Genomic DNA, 16,599 nt, shown 5'->3' on the forward strand with positions numbered 1-16,599 from the left:
TCGGCGATAAGAAAATGAGGGATTTCTCAAATTTTTGTTTTGTGTTTTGTATAATTGAATTGAGGTTATTGGGCTATTGAATTGGATTATTTGGCTATCGGCATAATAAATTGAATTTGGCAGAATGTTTTGTATAATTTATATACATATAAATGGGATTAGGGATTTATATTGGGTTGTTGGCAAATGTTTTGTATAATTAATATACATATAACTTATAAATATATGTATATAGTACATATTTAATTTAGTAAGTGAAAAATAAATTTTGAAAATAAGTAATGGCAAACAAGTTTTCAATTCGAGTTTTCGAAAACAGAGAATAAAAACTGAGAACGAAAGTAAACCCCCCCCCCCCCCCAAATTATCTCACAAATTGAGCTCCTCATCACCTAGGCTCCATGCTAATAAAGCAGAAAACTTGTGATTTTTATATGTTGATTTTGAGCCCTGATCGATGACAAAATTCATCATAACAAGAGCTTGTCTCGAAGTCACCTCTCTGGAAAACATGTGATCATCCATGAAAAAAGGGGTGGGACACCCCAAAAGCCCCCCTACTAAGAGTGATGGGCTTCCACTGACCTTTTTTCATCTCCTTGGATATCAGCAGATAACCTTTCTATCACCAAGATGAAGAGATATAGGTTTAAGAAATCCACATGTTGTAACCCTCGTTTGGACTAGAAAGTAGGGAGTTGCTTCTCATTCAAAAGGATTGAAATGGAACCATGAGAAATTGAGAACATGACTAGATTGATCAACTACCTCGAAAACATGAAGTCCACAATAACCTCTTCAATACTATTATAGGCTTTATGAAAGTCTAGTTACATAACCATAAACCCATTCTTATTACTTCTTAAACCCATTCTTATTACTTCTTTTATTGCTCATCCCATGAAGATTTTCCTAGGTCAAGATAACATTCAAAATATGACCAATCATATGAATCGAAGGTTAGTATGTAAATCTTCATATAAAATTTACAAATTTAGTATCAGATCAAATTAAAATGAAGATCTATTAATATATTACTTATTAAATAAACAAAAAGTAGTTCCAATATAGGTGTGAGTGTAAATTAGAAAGCAGAGTAAGAGGAGAGGAACTTTCCCCACCTTCACTCTCGAGAGTAAAAATTGTCTTTAAATTCACACTTGTCACTTTTTATGAAAAATCTATTAGTGTTATTCTATTACAATGCAGTATCTGTTCATAAGCTCAAACACACAACTTCCCACATAAGAGTGTAACTTTGGTGCCACTAGACCATAAAGCCTTGGCATCAGTACTATTAATATTGCTACAATTACAATTACAATTGACTTTAATTTCTAGAAAATATTTTACCAATAAGGGTGTATTTGGTAACCCGGAAAATGTTTTCCAAGTTTTCGGTGTTTGGCAACGTCCGAAAAATGCGGTCAATGGAAAATGTTTTCCATTGACCAAGGAAAATCAGTTCATTTTTCTAGAAAATCACTTACAGAATTTTTTTCCGTATATCATTTTTCGGAATGGTCAAAATGGCCGTTTCGCATGTTCTCAATCAAAATGGCCATCTCACCCATTCCGGCGGACTCATTTCCGATGGAAACCAGTCTGCCCGGCAGTTTTGCTCTGGTTCCGGCCAAAACCAAAGTCGGTCCTTTGTTAATTTTTTTCTTTTTCTTTTGCTTTTATAATAAATATAATTATTTTATATTTTAAATAAAATAATAAAATATATAATTATACAATTCTACTCATTTACCACCCATTTTCCATAAAATGAACCAAACACACCAAGACAGTTTTTCATAACGCAACCAAACACTGGAAAGGAAAATATTTTCTAAAAAATGACTCGTTTTTTCAAAAAATATTTTTCGAAAGTCATTTTTCTGCTTTTCAAACGGACCTAAATGTTATAATTTTTGGGCCCCACAATATCGCATCAATTTTTTTAAAAAATAAATAAATTGTTGATGGTCCTGGCTCCTCGCCATTTTGTTTTTCGGTGAGCAAGGAATCACTTACTCAGTTACTCCTGCCGTTTTTCACTCCATCCGCCCCACTTATTTAATTAACCATATTTAACTCTAATTATTTATAAATTATGTTTTATAATATTTAATTAAGAAAAAAGTCAAATAGGCCTTTAAACTTTACTCAAAAGTGCAATTAAGTTGCTAAATTTTAAAAAAGTGAAATTAAACACTCAAACTTATCAAAATGAATCAAATAAGTTATGTTTATCGGTAACCTATTATTTACTGTTGATTGTCATTAACAACTGTTCACCACCATTAAAAAAATTCAACTGTTGGTGGCTTTCTCTATCGGAGAAGACGACCAGTCGGTCATCTTTTCTGGTGGAGAAGGTGACCCGTCTAGTTGTCTTCTTTGGTGGAGAAATTAAAATGATCAGTCGCCTTCTCCGTACTAGAGAAGATGGTCGGTCTGGTCGTCTTCTCCAAGAGAAGGCAATCGGCTACGGTCGTCAAAATTTTTTAGTCGTCAAAATTGTCATAAAAATTATTGTATGAATGCTAATGACCGGTTATTTCATGTGTATAACTTGCTATTGGGTTTAGTTGCACCATAATGACAAGTTTGAATGTTTATTTACATGTTTTTTTAAAAAAAAAATTCAGGAGTCTAATTGCACTTCCAAATAAATTTCAAAAGTCGATTTTACTATTTCTCCTATTTAATTTAGAATTAATACATACAAATTATATATTACAAATTACATAAAATACTATTAAACATAAGAAATCGGATTTAAAACTCATAAGAAAATAAATCAAAGATAAAAGAACTAATTTAATCAATGATGAGAAACAATGCATGTAAAGTGACACAGAGAGGTATAGAGTTGTTTATGCATTGATATAACAGTTAGGTTAGTGATGTGCCTAATAATTATTGAATGCTAAAAACTACTTAAAGATTGGCACATGAAACAAGAAAATTTTTGTGAAAGTATGGATCAACATTTTTCATATTAATATATTATAATAGGGTGAAAATTATTTTAAAATTTCAAATGGAAGTATTATGTACATTGTCTTAGTCGGTAAAATTTCCAGTTGTTTGTGTCCGGCAAATTATTGTGTGAACCATGGTCCACGTAGTGTTATGTGGACCATAACAAAATGTACATTTTTAATATATTAAATGTACATTATTTGTGTACTAAATGTACATTATATAATATAATGTATATTCAGTACACAAATAATATATATCTCTTGAATACAATGTACATTTTTAATATATTAAAAGTATATTATTTTTATACTGAATATACATTATTTGATAGTATAGTCCATATATTAATGATTGTGTGTCTGTATTAGTATAAATTTGTAGGATTCAATTCCTTTTCACTTTTGGACTTGAAAGCCAAAGCTTACTTGGTTTGAGAGTAACGACACCTAATAGGATATACTTTTGTGCCAAAAGAATGGGACACCTAATATAATGCTTGAAATGGTCAAAGTATATTGTCCAATACCTAAAAGCCCCCATTCGAAACACCTTGTGTTGCACGGTAAGGGTACTTACCTCTCGATGGGTCACGTTTTAAAGAGTATTATAATAGTCTAACATATCTAACTTTATTGTCTCAGTCTATCCTTATCTTTACAATACTCTCTCACTTTTAAAAGTGGGTTCTACTTCCACATCACCCATTTACCATTAATTTATTATTCACATTACATTCTTACAAATCCAATTAACTTTTAAAAGTGGAACTATAGAAAAAAAAATGCACTACATGGCAGCCTTTCAATGGGTTATTGTGTGGTCCAAAAACGACATCGTTTTGCTTAGTTTCATTCCCAAAATTCTTACTTACAAAGAAAGCTTTTTTTTTCTTTTTTCTTTTTTCCTACAAAGAGAGTTCATTGCCACTTGAGCTACCCCATTGTGTTTAAGTATTAACATTATATATGTTAATTCAAGTTATATTTATGATTTACGCCCCCCGCGATCCTTGCACGGAACGCGCCCTCTGAGCGCGCAAAGTATGATTTACGCGTAGAACAAAGAACCACTTATTAATGAAGTAGGACCCACTTTACCTGCAAAATCCCCATTTTACTGCAAGCATCTCCCTCCTTCTCTCACTTCCTCTTCTCTCCTCCACCTCACTCAACTTTTCTTAAAATTTGGTCCAAAAACAACTATTGTGGAAGGCCTTATTGGTCAATTTAAGGATATCATTGGATATCATAACTCATATTTCGAACACATTAGAAATATCGTATACATCCAAGGATGCAGTTGTCATCTTATGAGTTACCATATTGAAACAAAGTGATAAGTAAGTAGACATTAACCACATCTCGAATTGAGTTGTGAATACACATTTTAATAAATACTCGACACAGTAATATCGATTATTTAATTAAATTGCTAAATTAATATATTTTTTTTATTCATAAGGGGGCTACCCGGTACATATTACGTTGGTTACGTTCATGAATATAATGCTAATAGGGGAAGCTATTTACATCATCAATAAGGAAAGGCAAAAATCTGAGTTGGGGGCTGTTTAAGGACATGCATTCCTTTTGGCCATCGTGGAGCCAGCTTGGCTAGAGCATCTATCGTGCCATTCTCTCCCGTAAAATCAACGAAATACTCCAAACTTCAATACCCTGAAGTTCATGCTTGCATGCTGATAGTAGGTACTGGGTGGCCTAAATATTAAACAGGTTTTTAAAAAGACTTCAGGTCAAGTCAATTGTAGGGGTAAGTCCATGTTCACACTTTCATAACTCCATGTGCATAATTTCATACGTATTTTGCCTGTCATCATCCCAGAAGAAGGTTGTTGGCTTGTTGCCAGCTTGCTCAGAGTTTCTACTTGCAGAATGGATTCTAACTTATCCCATTTCCAGCCTGAAGTCTTATCCCAATAGTCAACAACTCTGCGATATAACGCCTCCTCTGGTATACTGCTTACAGCCTCCTCTGCTAAATTAAGGGAAATTGACTAAAATATGAATGCATAGCTCCCAATTGGCAAAAATGCTAATGAAGAAAAAAAAGTTAACAGAATTACAAAAATCGCATTTGGGACATGCCTTTGGCGTCAATAAGGCATGTCCCAAAGGCCATGAGTTTAATCTTTTTTTAAATACAAAACTAAATGCATTTAAAAAATGCGTATCATACACATTTCCAAAATGCGAATGAACTTAATATAAAATTTGGCCTTCTTCGGCGAAGGAGAAGGCAACCCAGAAGGTAACCATTTGATCGCATTCTCCTTCGCCGGAGAAGGTGACCCTGCGAAGGAGAAGGCAACCAGTTATTGGTTCCGGCAAAGGAGAAGGCGACCAGTTATTGGTTCAGGCGAAGGAGAAGGCGACCAATTCTCCTTCGCCGGAGAAGGCGACTAGGCCAATTTATTTTATTTTATTTTTTTTTAATATCAAAGGCATTTCAGAAATGCATTTGATCAAATGCATTTCTGAAATGCCTTCAAACACCTTTGAGAAATGCGTCGCCACCCGCATTTTTCAAAAGTGTTTTTCATATTTTGTCAAGTTTTTCAAGACGTCATATTTTTGTCAATTATTACTCTCCATTTCTTCATATTTCAGTCGATTTCCCCTAAATTAATACTGCATTTACAAGTTGAACTTGGAGAAGGGATACAAACTAATGCAGAAATAAAAATTTAAAAGATTAAATCTCAACATACTCTAAGGCGTGTTTAGTAACTAGATAATTTCTCTTATTTTTTAAAAAAAAAAACTAAAGAATTGAAGAACATAAAACAAAAAAATAAGTTTACTAACACAAATTTTCATTTTGAAAATTGTAAATATTTTTCAATTTTTCTATTGTCAATTTGATTATATATCACTAGAAGCATATTCTTACCATTATTACTTACATATTTATCTATATATTAATTATATTATGATTATATTATTATCATCATCTATTCATCTCATTTTATTTATCACCATTTCTACTTCTTTCATCGCATTATGTATATAAACATAATTATTTATTTACGCTTAAAGTTAGATAGTATTCACATTATCACAATTAAAACTTGAACGTTAAACAATGTTTTAGATTTTGATTGAATTAAATAGATTATTGGTTTGGATATTTTAGTTATGTTATACCCTAATATAAATATGGTCCTGATATTGAAAATTGACATATAATAGACTTCAATGCAAAAATTATATATATATGTTTCACTCAAATTAATATATCCACAAATATTTTAAATATTAGCTCAAAAAATATTAATATTATCTAAACTAAATTTTAGATGAACTTAATAAATTATTAGTTCATATATATTTTAGTAATGTTACATCATAGATATAAACTTAGTTAGGATATCAAATGTAAAAATTTTACATAGATTAAACTTAAAAGGTTTGCCCCAGTAGATGCTGAACATATTATTAAGACCTGGACCTAGACTTGAGAGAAGAGTGGTACTAGAGCCATGACCTCCGCAGGTGTTATTCGGTTCGCAGCGGGTACAAGCTTTTGGCTAATTCGCCTTCTTTAACTAATGACTTTAAATCATGGAACAAATTATGGAAGCTTAAGGTGGTTGCGAAGTTTCAAAACTTGCTTTGGAGATGTGTAAAAGATATTCTCCCTGTTCGTGCAGCCCTCCGAAGAAGGAATGTGGAAGTTGATGCTCCGTGTCCCCTGTGTGGTAGTTGTGAGGAGTCAATGACCCACTTATTCCTTGAGTGCAAGATGGTTCTTGATGTGTGGGTTGCGGCCGGCATCTCTTCTATACCCTCTGCGACGTGTTTTACGGCACGGCTAAAGGATGTAGATTATGCAACAATAACCCGCCTCATGCAGGTTCGTAGGCCTCGCGAGCCTAACTTCAAAACTAAAAATTTATTATAATTTAACCTAACTAATATTAAATTTTTTCATGTTTACATATTTTAATGTTTAGTGCGTGTATATATATATATTTTAAATTTATAAAGTTCGCCTAGGTAATCTGGGGCTCAAACTTGTCCCCTCCAACATAGGGTGCAACTGGATGTCACTAGACCACAAGGTCATTAGCTACTAGGTAGTACTTAAAAAAAAAAGTTAAAAAAAGACTAAACGGAAAAACTAGAAATGGAGAAATTCGAAATATTTGAATCTATTATTTCCTGTTCACTTCTCTTTTCTTTCACAGTTCCACTCTTCTTTCCGGCCTGCTGAGAAACCCATTCTCTCCCACCGCCGCACATCCTTTCAGCCGAAATGAAGGGCTTTTGCTTTGCATCACATCGGATTCGCCGTTGCTTTTTCTCCATACCATCTCTCCTCCTCCAAACCCCCACCCCCTGCGCCACCTATAAACTCCTCTCCACCCAATCATGGCTCTTCAACCCTGGAAAGCCCCTGATGAAATGGCCTTTTGCGCCTCCACCACAGCCCCCCCAACTTCGTCCCCCCCCCCCCCCCCCCCCCCCGCCCCAACCCCAAAACCCTAACGGTTTTACCACAATCCGTGACCTCCTTAGAGACCCTAGCCTTTCTCCCGGTCCCTCCCTCGAACAGGCATTGGACCGGGTCGGAATCGAGCTCGATGAGGCGCTTTTCCTTCATATTTTCAGCCACTTCGATTCTTCTCACAAACCCCTTTTGGCCCTCTTTCTCTGGGCGGAGAAGCAGCCCTGGTACAGTTTCTCCGTGGCCGTCTTTAATGCGATGATTAATGCACTTGGAAAAGGCAGGGACTTCGATACTGCTTGGTCTTTGATTCGTGATCGGATTAGTTCCCCTGATGCAGGGCCCAATTTAGACACATTCACAATTATGGTTAGACGGTATGCTCGTGCAGGTTGCTACAAATTCTTCTTACTTCATTTTTTGATGAAATTCCATTAATTTGGCAAATTAGACCATGAACTAGGTATACCTTGCATTGCGGACCTCGTCCAAAAGCAACCTTCAGATTTTGTACCTGTAGTTACACATTGTATACTTATGATTAACAACTCTGTACCTGTAAAAAATTGAAGGCACACGATAATTAATAACTACATACATATAAACACATATCATGTTAATCAACATTTTATGGGTCAACAATTAACATATTGTGTACCCGTAGTTAACACTTATCATGTGTCTGTAATTATTCATCTTCAATTTGTTTCCAGGTATAGAAATTATTAATTATTAACTACAGGTACAAAATGTGTTAACTTCAGACACATAATTTTTAGACCAGAGTTCATAATGCAATATGAACCCTAGTCCATGGTATAACAATTTCATTAATTTATCATCTTCTTTTGCTGCAAGGTCGAAATTTGGAACATTAGGTTCTATTATTTATTTAACTCTGTATAATATCTTGAATCCTAAGCTGCACTGGCCTTATATATGAAGCAATTTGTGACAACTGATTATCTTGACAAAGCTACTGGTTCTGCCCATTGGCCTGAAATACTGAAAGTATTATCTTGACAGTGGTATTGTTAACTACAATATGATGTTTTATGCCAAGGGGATAGGGGTGGGCATCAGATGGAAAGCCAACTCAAACTGAGCCAATCCTAGATGAAATAAAAAATTTTGGCTATCAACTCAAACCAAAATCAAAATATATAAATTTAAACAAAACCCTAAACTACATGTTAAAAAGATATTGTTGTTCTCTATTTTTGTTCTTTATCTTGTACTGAAGTTTATGTGCCTTGATTTGAATGTGTTGAAATTTCTAATGTGGATTTGTTGATTTCTTAGCATTGATTCTTATTAATGGGGTTACTTGATTTATGTTATGGTAATTTTGAGTTATGGAGTATTTATTTATTTATAATAATTCTTATGTGTATTCTATTGAGATTTAAAATTTCTGGGAGTTTGAATTTTCTTTTAATTTATGGATTTCATTTTTGGTTTCAGTTGGCCTTGAAATCAAACTGAAATATTCAATTTTCATTCAGTTTAGCCTTACAACTAAATGGAAGCCTCACCCATGGCCCTATTTGGCTATTTATGCCTATAGGTCTGTTAGTTCACCTGTCTTTTAAAAGCAATATAAATAGTAAGAAAGGGATAAATGCCAGGATAAATATTTAGAAAGGGCAAAGAACAGGTGACTAGTCTATACTCTATAAGAAATAAATTTTTTAACTTCAATCTTGTGATACATGCTGGGAGGTGTGCTTATTAGGAAGTCTTATTTTATTAAAAACTTAGACATGCCAATAATTGGTGCAGGAAAACAATTTTAAGATTCAAGAGAATTTGGGATAGATGTCAAAGTATTGAATAAAACCTAAAGGGCTCAATTGGCAATTGGCAATTGCAGCATATTTCAATTAACACAAGAATTTCTTTCCTTGTTTTTTTTTTTTTTGTTTGGGTCATGACAGAAGATCTGAAATCAGGGTTCTGAAACATATCTCTGAAGCTTTATGAAGTTACCCTGATAATTTAACTATTGATTTTTTTATTTTTATTTTTTGAAATACATCTATCATCTATGCATTGGTTTCTGATTTATGTTGGTTATAATAATAAATAATTAAAATTGTGAACCTCACATCTTTAGTCCCCTATTTTCTCCAATCATGTGTCTTCTTGTCCTTATCTGTGGTACATAGCGTATTCCTACTAGATCAGCTTAAGCCTTTAGGATTTTTTTTTTCACTTCTCAATAAATTTCTCTGCTGAATAGTGGTATGAGACATTTTTTAAATAAGATTTACCTATTGACAACACATCTATCACTTACAAACTGTCAAACTCATTTAGCCTTCTAGGACCTGAAGTCTCTTGGGGAAAATTTTTATTGCTATAGGTTCCCACTTCCCAATGTTACACTCCTGACCTCATATAGCTATGTGAATTTGCAGCAATTGGCTGTTTTAAACATATGATATTAGATGATACCTATAAGCAGTTTGTCAGAGTTCATTTTTAACTCATTTTTACTGTTCCCTTCTCTGAAATAATTTTGGCTTCTCAGGTATGAACTCTGCAGCCATTAGAACATTTGAATTCTCATCAACTCTTGATTTTATTCGCTCCTTGGATTCAGCAAACACATTATTTGAGATCCTATTAGATTCTTTGTGCAAAGAAGGGCATGTTAGGGTAGCTTCTGAATATTTTGAGAGGCAAAAGGGTCGAGACCCCAGTTGGATTCCATCTACAAGAATTTATAATATTCTGCTGAATGGATGGTTCCGGTCTAGAAAGCTGAAGAAGGCTGAAGGGCTTTGGGTGGAGATGAGAAAGGAAAACATTATGCCTAGTGTTGTAACTTATGGTACCCTTGTCGAAGGATATTGCCGTATGCGCAGAGTAGAGATTGCAATGGAGCTGATAAGTGACATGAGCAAGGAAGGAATTCAGCCAAATGCTATTGTCTATAATCCAATTATTGATGCATTAGGAGAAGCGGGGAGGTTCAAGGAGGCCTTGGGAATGATGGAACGCTTAACAGTAGTGGAATCTGGTCCCACTATTTCTACTTACAATTCACTAGTGAAGGGTTTCTGCAAGGCTGGGGATCTCTTAGGGGCCAGTAAGATTCTTAAGATGATGATCAATAGAGGTTTTACACCAACTCCCACAACTTACAATTACTTCTTTAGGTACTTTTCAAAGTTTGGGAGGATTGAAGAAGGCTTAAACCTTTATACCAAGATGATTGAATCTGGATATGAACCTGATCGGCTTACTTACCATCTATTGGTAAAGATGCTATGTGAAGAAGAAAAGCTGGAACTAGCAATGCGGGTTATCAGAGAAATGAGGGCTAGGGGGTGGGATTTGGACTTAGCTACAAGCAGTATGCTTATACATTTACTCTGCAAAATGCATCGATTAGATGAGGCTATTAAAGAGTTTGAAGACATGATTCGGAGAGGGATTGTACCTCAATACCTTACATATCAGAGAATGATTGATAATCTAAAGAAAGAGGGAATGAATGAAAAGGTAAAGAAACTTTGTGATATGATGGCCTCTTTGCCACATTCGAAAAAGTTGCCCAACACATACACTGAAGTTGGAGATAGTTCACCTGTAAGAAGAAAATCTATAATTCAGAAAGCTGAAGCAATGTCTGAAACCTTAAAAACTTGTGCAAACCCAAGAAAGCTTGCAAAACGTAGACATCAACTTCAGAATGCTATGCCAAGTGCAAACCCGTCTATAGACAGCATCAAAAGTAGAGTTAACTGAGAACTGATCTTGAAATTATATCCTTCTGTACATACCATTGAAAAAGGGTGGACCTATCACCATGTTTTCATAGATGCACCAGTCATGCTTTTTATCATTAAAAGGTCATGAAATATTGGTGGGGTTGCTCATTAGCCAGACAGAATAGTATCAGGATTTGTGGGCTGTAGTCAATATGAGGCATGCACTGACTTTGCACTCTTGATGCATCAGTTAACCACTTGTCTGAATTCGGAATCTCATATCCTGGAAACTTATCTAGTAACCTGAAATTGAAGAATGATGGGCTTAATTGGTGCTGCATTTAGCAAGTGTTGACATTAAAAGGTTAATAATGCTCCATAAAGAACAATGTAGATAGACATGCACTGAGTGCAGCTGTGCAGGTGAGAATCTGTTCATTCTTTACTTTTACATTTTCGTTTTGTTTCCCTGCATAGGATACTGACTAGGGTATAATTCTATTAAGTGAAACAGCAGGCAATTGGGTATTCAATTTTTAATGATTTCCCTTCATTATTGGGCTTGAAATTGGAAAATGTCTTCATTAACATTTTGCTACTTGTTTTCCCTGCAATGTCATGTTTGTTGAATATAAACCCTAGTAGTCTAAGAGTTAGTAGACGTAGATCAGGAGATTGTACATACTTTTTATTACACAAGAAATGTTCATATAACAAATTATATTATAAGAAAAAGGAAAGAAAATTCATGAAACTGAGCAAATTAAGAACATACCTAAATTTGTATCTGTATTTACAGATTCAAAGAAAACCAGAATGATATGTAACTGTACCTCAACAAGTAATATGTGAAACAAAATATGTTGTGAGCAAGTTCTGGCCTTTTCCCCCTTAGTGCCTTAGGACAACATCAAAGTGTTATTCAAATAATTATTGAGAATTTTGAGATGAACTAAGTTAGCACTTGCTGTCTGTAGAAACTAACCATCTGTTTGAAGGAAGACTTGTATAATTCAATCATTGAATGAGGAAGTTTTACCATATATTTTATCTTTATGCAACAGTATGCTAATTGCAACAGCATTTAAATTTACAACTGGTTTATTTCCAATTTCAGGCAAATTGTCATTCTTTTAATTGCTTTGAGCTTGCTACTTTCTTCTGTTGTCCTGGCAATTTATCATTCTTTTTTGGTGAGACTTAAGTGATGGACAGTGTTACCCTCTAATTCATTTTCATATATATATATATATATATATATATATATATATATATATACATATATATTTTCAATTATACTGCTTAAATACATTGTTTTAGTTATTGAAATAGTGTACCTGGTTGTCCACAGCTACCTTTGGAAAGGCTTGATGGCAATTAAACAAGTCCTCAACGCAACATATTGCTACTCTCTGAATCCTTATCAGTGGTACCTGTGATTGGTTTGGTTTGGTTTGGTTTTTGGGTTTAACTCGTGATTTTCACCGTCCCATCCCTTCCTTGAATTGTAGGCACTTCTAAGGGTGCTATAGCTGGCCTGGAGACTTAAGGCTTCTCTATACCAAAAGTCAAGGATCAATCCCTTGATGTGGTTTGGTTTGGTTTGTGTACTCTTCCTTCACTGTTACTCAACTTGAGGATGTATTTTGCTGGTTTAATGGTTGAATCCCCAATCCCAAGGGCCTCCCATGCCCTGGTCTGACAGAGTATTTGGGAGGATATAAATTACTGTAATTTAGTGGCTCAACAGACAGGGTCAAATGTTAATGCGCACAAAAGATTTGTTCAATCTGGGCATAATATTCACACTCCCGCTATTAAGTTTTGAACTTTGGTTTAGAGTCAAACTAGATTATTAGAGGCTAGGTCTCTCTGGGACCTATTGGAAGGCCTCTCTAATGTCAAGTTACCAACACAGGCGTCCTCACATGAATGATATGAAAGGTCACCTCGGGAAGAATTCTGTTGCTTCTGAGAAACCTGTTCAGTATTCTCATTTCTATAATGATAGTGCCAATAAAGAAGAGGAATGATAACTACACATCCAGATGAGAGGCATAACCCACAATCTGGACTCCATTGGTGCTCATGCCTTGATAGTGACAAAAACAACAATATCTGCAATAATTTAGCTCACTGTTAATTCCAATTTTGAACAAATCCAAAGCTCAGAGTTCCTGAAAGGACTTCTATGGTGGTCACGTCCATTTCCTCTTCGAACAAATTATTATTTGTAACTCAATTGTGTATTATGTACAAGTTTCTTCAAAAGTAATGAATATCACAATGACATATTTACTTCCAATGTAGTAAACATTCACACTGTATTTGTTATTTACTAATGCTTATTATTAAATTGTTGAAATGTAATGCTTATGTTGAAAAATGAAATACTAATCATGGATAAATTGTTTGTTACATATTAAAGAAAATGTGCAATATTTAAGAGTTGAACAGTTATTTATAAGAAAAAGTGTAATATTAATAAGAGATAAATTGATTGATTGTTATTTATTTATGAGTTAATTTTATTTTTGGTTCTAGATTTATAGGTGATAGTTCACTTATATTAGTCCTTTTTTATTAGAACATCTTTTTTGGTCCTAGTATTATTGTGGCATGACTATTTTTCGTCCCCATCAACAAAATCGTTGAAATGCTGTTAAATACAAGGACATTCCGATCCTTTTAATACAATGTGTGTTACCCATTATATTTTTTATGTTTTTTTTTTTGAAAAAAATTTATAATTAAAGACAAAAATGTCCTTGTATTTAATGACATTTAAACTGTTTCGTTGGTAGAGAACTAAAAATGGTCATACCACAATAATACTAGGACTAAAAGTGGACTGCCACCTATAAATCCAAGACAAAAAATGGAATTAACTCTTTACTTATTTATGAGATAAAGTGTAATACTTTTAAATCAAAATGTAATATTAGGGTTGAAGAGTTTTTTATGAGAAAAAATGTAATACTTATGAAAAATTCGACCTGCTGAATGAGGAGATGTGAAACGGCCACATATGAGATTTTGTCATGTAATAAACATTTGTTTTAAAGCATGGGTTATACCATGCTTGATGAATCTTAATTGGTTCATGATGTAATTTGTTTTATGGCCTTTATTTGGTTTTCTTGAATATTTATTAGGTTATTAAGGGTTTGCAATTGGCACCTTTGCCATTGGTATTGGGTACCAAAAAAAAAAGAACTTATCCTACTAATTTTGACTTTTTTTTTGGGTAATATTATTGATGACATAAAAGAGAGATTTTTTTTTTTTTTTTGAAACAATTTGCGAAACGAGTTGTCAATATATTAACCAATTAGTTAATGCAGTTGTTTTTGTCTAGTTGTATTGAACGGTTTACCACTAGACCTATTATTATTGGGTCACACTTGTGTGAGACCGTCTCACGGATCCTTATTCGTGAGACGGGTTGGGTCGGGTAAAGCACCATGCAAATGTCATACTTATATGTGCAAATGTTATACTTATATGCTCAAATATAACACTAATCAAGAATACAATTTTTGTTACTTATAAGATAAAAAGTAATACATTTTTCATGATAAGTAATGTTGACAAGTGCCCCTTACTTATAAGGGCAAATATAATACTTTTGAGAAAAATGTAATACTTTTAGATCAAAATGTAAAAGTATTGTATTTTCCTTAAAAGTATTACATTTACCCTTATAAGTAACAAAAATTTTATTTCTGATTAGTATTGCATTTGAGTATATAAGTATGACATTTGTGCATATAAGTGTTACATCTGCATCTTGACTCGACCCAGTCCGACCCGTCTCATGGTAAGACGGTCTCACACAAGTTTTTACCATTATTATTATTGTTGATTTGTGATAACTGTATATGATATTATGATATCGTGAAAACTCTAACAGCTTATAGAAAAAAAATAGAGTGATGTAGGTCTAAATGAATTTGAAAATTTGAGGCATGACAAAGTTGGTTCTTTTTCAATTGTGAAAAAGATATAAAACAAAAAGGAGAGTAGATAGAATATTATTGGGGCCTTGTGTGGTCATAGTCATGCTAATCATTCTTCTGATTTATATTATAATGCTTTAATCATATCCCTATCACACATCACGACATACGTTTTGGTTAATCATGAAAACTTTAAATAGCTACCACTTTGATAAATGTAGTATGAACTTGATCATTATTAATCACAAATATTATGAATCTTTTCTCTATAAATGTAATCAACAGGCAATGGATCTTGATTGATGACTGATATATATGATGAATATCAATCATAATGTAATGAACCGTACCCTTTATTATTGTGGAGTATTATTTTGACAAAAATATCTAAATTTCGCCATATTATTATAACCTGTTGATTTTGTTTTGTTTTGTTTTATTTGATTAATTTCACCCTATATTTCAATTTTGATCGTTTTATTATTGAACAATCTATCAAAATAATGAATTATATCTATTCCTTAATTATTCCATATTATTATTTTTTAGCACTCTACTTGTGAATATAAAAGTTGAATAAAAAAAATATTCAGCTTTTATATTTATCTATGAGCTTAGTCCATTGCATTTTTATGCACGTTGCTGAATTTTTTTTTTTTCATTAAAATGGTTACACTAAAAGGTTCGGACAAAAACAAAGATGAGTTTATTTGTATTAGAAATCTATAGTGGTTTGTCACATGACTTGATATCACGATTAAAGAGACAATGTGGGGGTTTAAATTCCATCACTGGAAATATAAATGGGAAAAAAGATTCAGGATGATGGAAGGTGTGGATTGGATCCCTTGTGTGCGCATGAAGACTCAAGTCTGACTGGTGAGATGATTGCATGACTTGTGATTTATCTTTAGCTCTAGGGACAGGGTCCTGTGGGCTTATTCAAATTTTGGGCTTAGACACTTGGTTGTTTGTTGACGTGTATTTTTGAGTACTATTGACTCTGTTACAATGCAGTGCTCGAACCCACAACCTCCCATATGGGAGTGCAACTTGATGCGCAAATTTTACCGTGGACCGCGGTCCACAATGCATGGTAGTCCATGCATCAAAATGACGTCATTTTGATTAATGAAAAGAAACAGCACCCGCTCTGCAAAAAGTAACTCTGCGTGTATAGCATATTCAGTTTCATTTTATATACACTGCAGTTTCCTTTCAACACAACTACAGTTTCTTTTCGATATAACTACAGTGTCATTCAACATTATACACTCAAATATGTGAAACTGTTATTCAGTTTCATTTTATATACACTATAGTTTCATTACAACACAACTACAATATCATTTCGATATAACTATAGTTTCATTGAACAATATACACTCAAATATGTGAAACTATTATTCAGTTTTATTTTATATACACTGCAGTTTTCTTTCAACACAACTACAGTTTCTTTTCGATATAACTAC

The 16,599-nt window shown here is 33.5% G+C and overlaps 1 protein-coding gene across 3 annotated transcripts; it reads left to right on the forward strand.

Annotated features, from left to right (window-relative positions):
- The first annotated feature begins 7,153 nt into the window (after positions 1-7,153).
- LOC116002343 (pentatricopeptide repeat-containing protein At5g11310, mitochondrial) lies at positions 7,154-13,492 on the forward strand. Of its 3 annotated transcripts, XM_031242470.1 has the most exons (5): positions 7,154-7,837; positions 9,980-11,588; positions 12,283-12,358; positions 12,517-12,594; positions 12,677-13,492. In XM_031242470.1, the coding sequence occupies exons 1-2, from the start codon at positions 7,255-7,257 to the stop codon at positions 11,200-11,202; spliced, it is 1,806 nt and encodes a 601-aa protein (XP_031098330.1). In that variant the 5' UTR covers positions 7,154-7,254; the 3' UTR covers positions 11,203-11,588; positions 12,283-12,358; positions 12,517-12,594; positions 12,677-13,492. The 3 variants fall into 3 exon arrangements, with proteins under 3 accessions (XP_031098330.1, XP_031098319.1, XP_031098325.1); XM_031242459.1 differs by having other exon boundaries at positions 12,517-13,492; XM_031242465.1 differs by lacking the exon at positions 12,283-12,358 and having other exon boundaries at positions 12,517-13,492.
- Positions 13,493-16,599: the final 3,107 nt, after the last annotated feature.

The sequence above is a fragment of the Ipomoea triloba genome, chromosome 1, assembly GCF_003576645.1.
Source record: "Ipomoea triloba cultivar NCNSP0323 chromosome 1, ASM357664v1".
In the NCBI taxonomy this organism is placed as follows: Eukaryota; Viridiplantae; Streptophyta; class Magnoliopsida; order Solanales; family Convolvulaceae; genus Ipomoea; species Ipomoea triloba.

Bases quoted from the DNA above. Each gene is read 5' to 3' on its own strand.
- LOC116002343 (XM_031242459.1), top strand. From the start codon at position 7,255: ATGAAGGGCTTTTGCTTTGCATCACATCGGATTCGCCGTTGCTTTTTC. The intron at 7,838-9,979 runs GTTGCTACAAAT...TTGGCTTCTCAG, and splicing joins TAGACGGTATGCTCGTGCAG to GTATGAACTCTGCAGCCATT.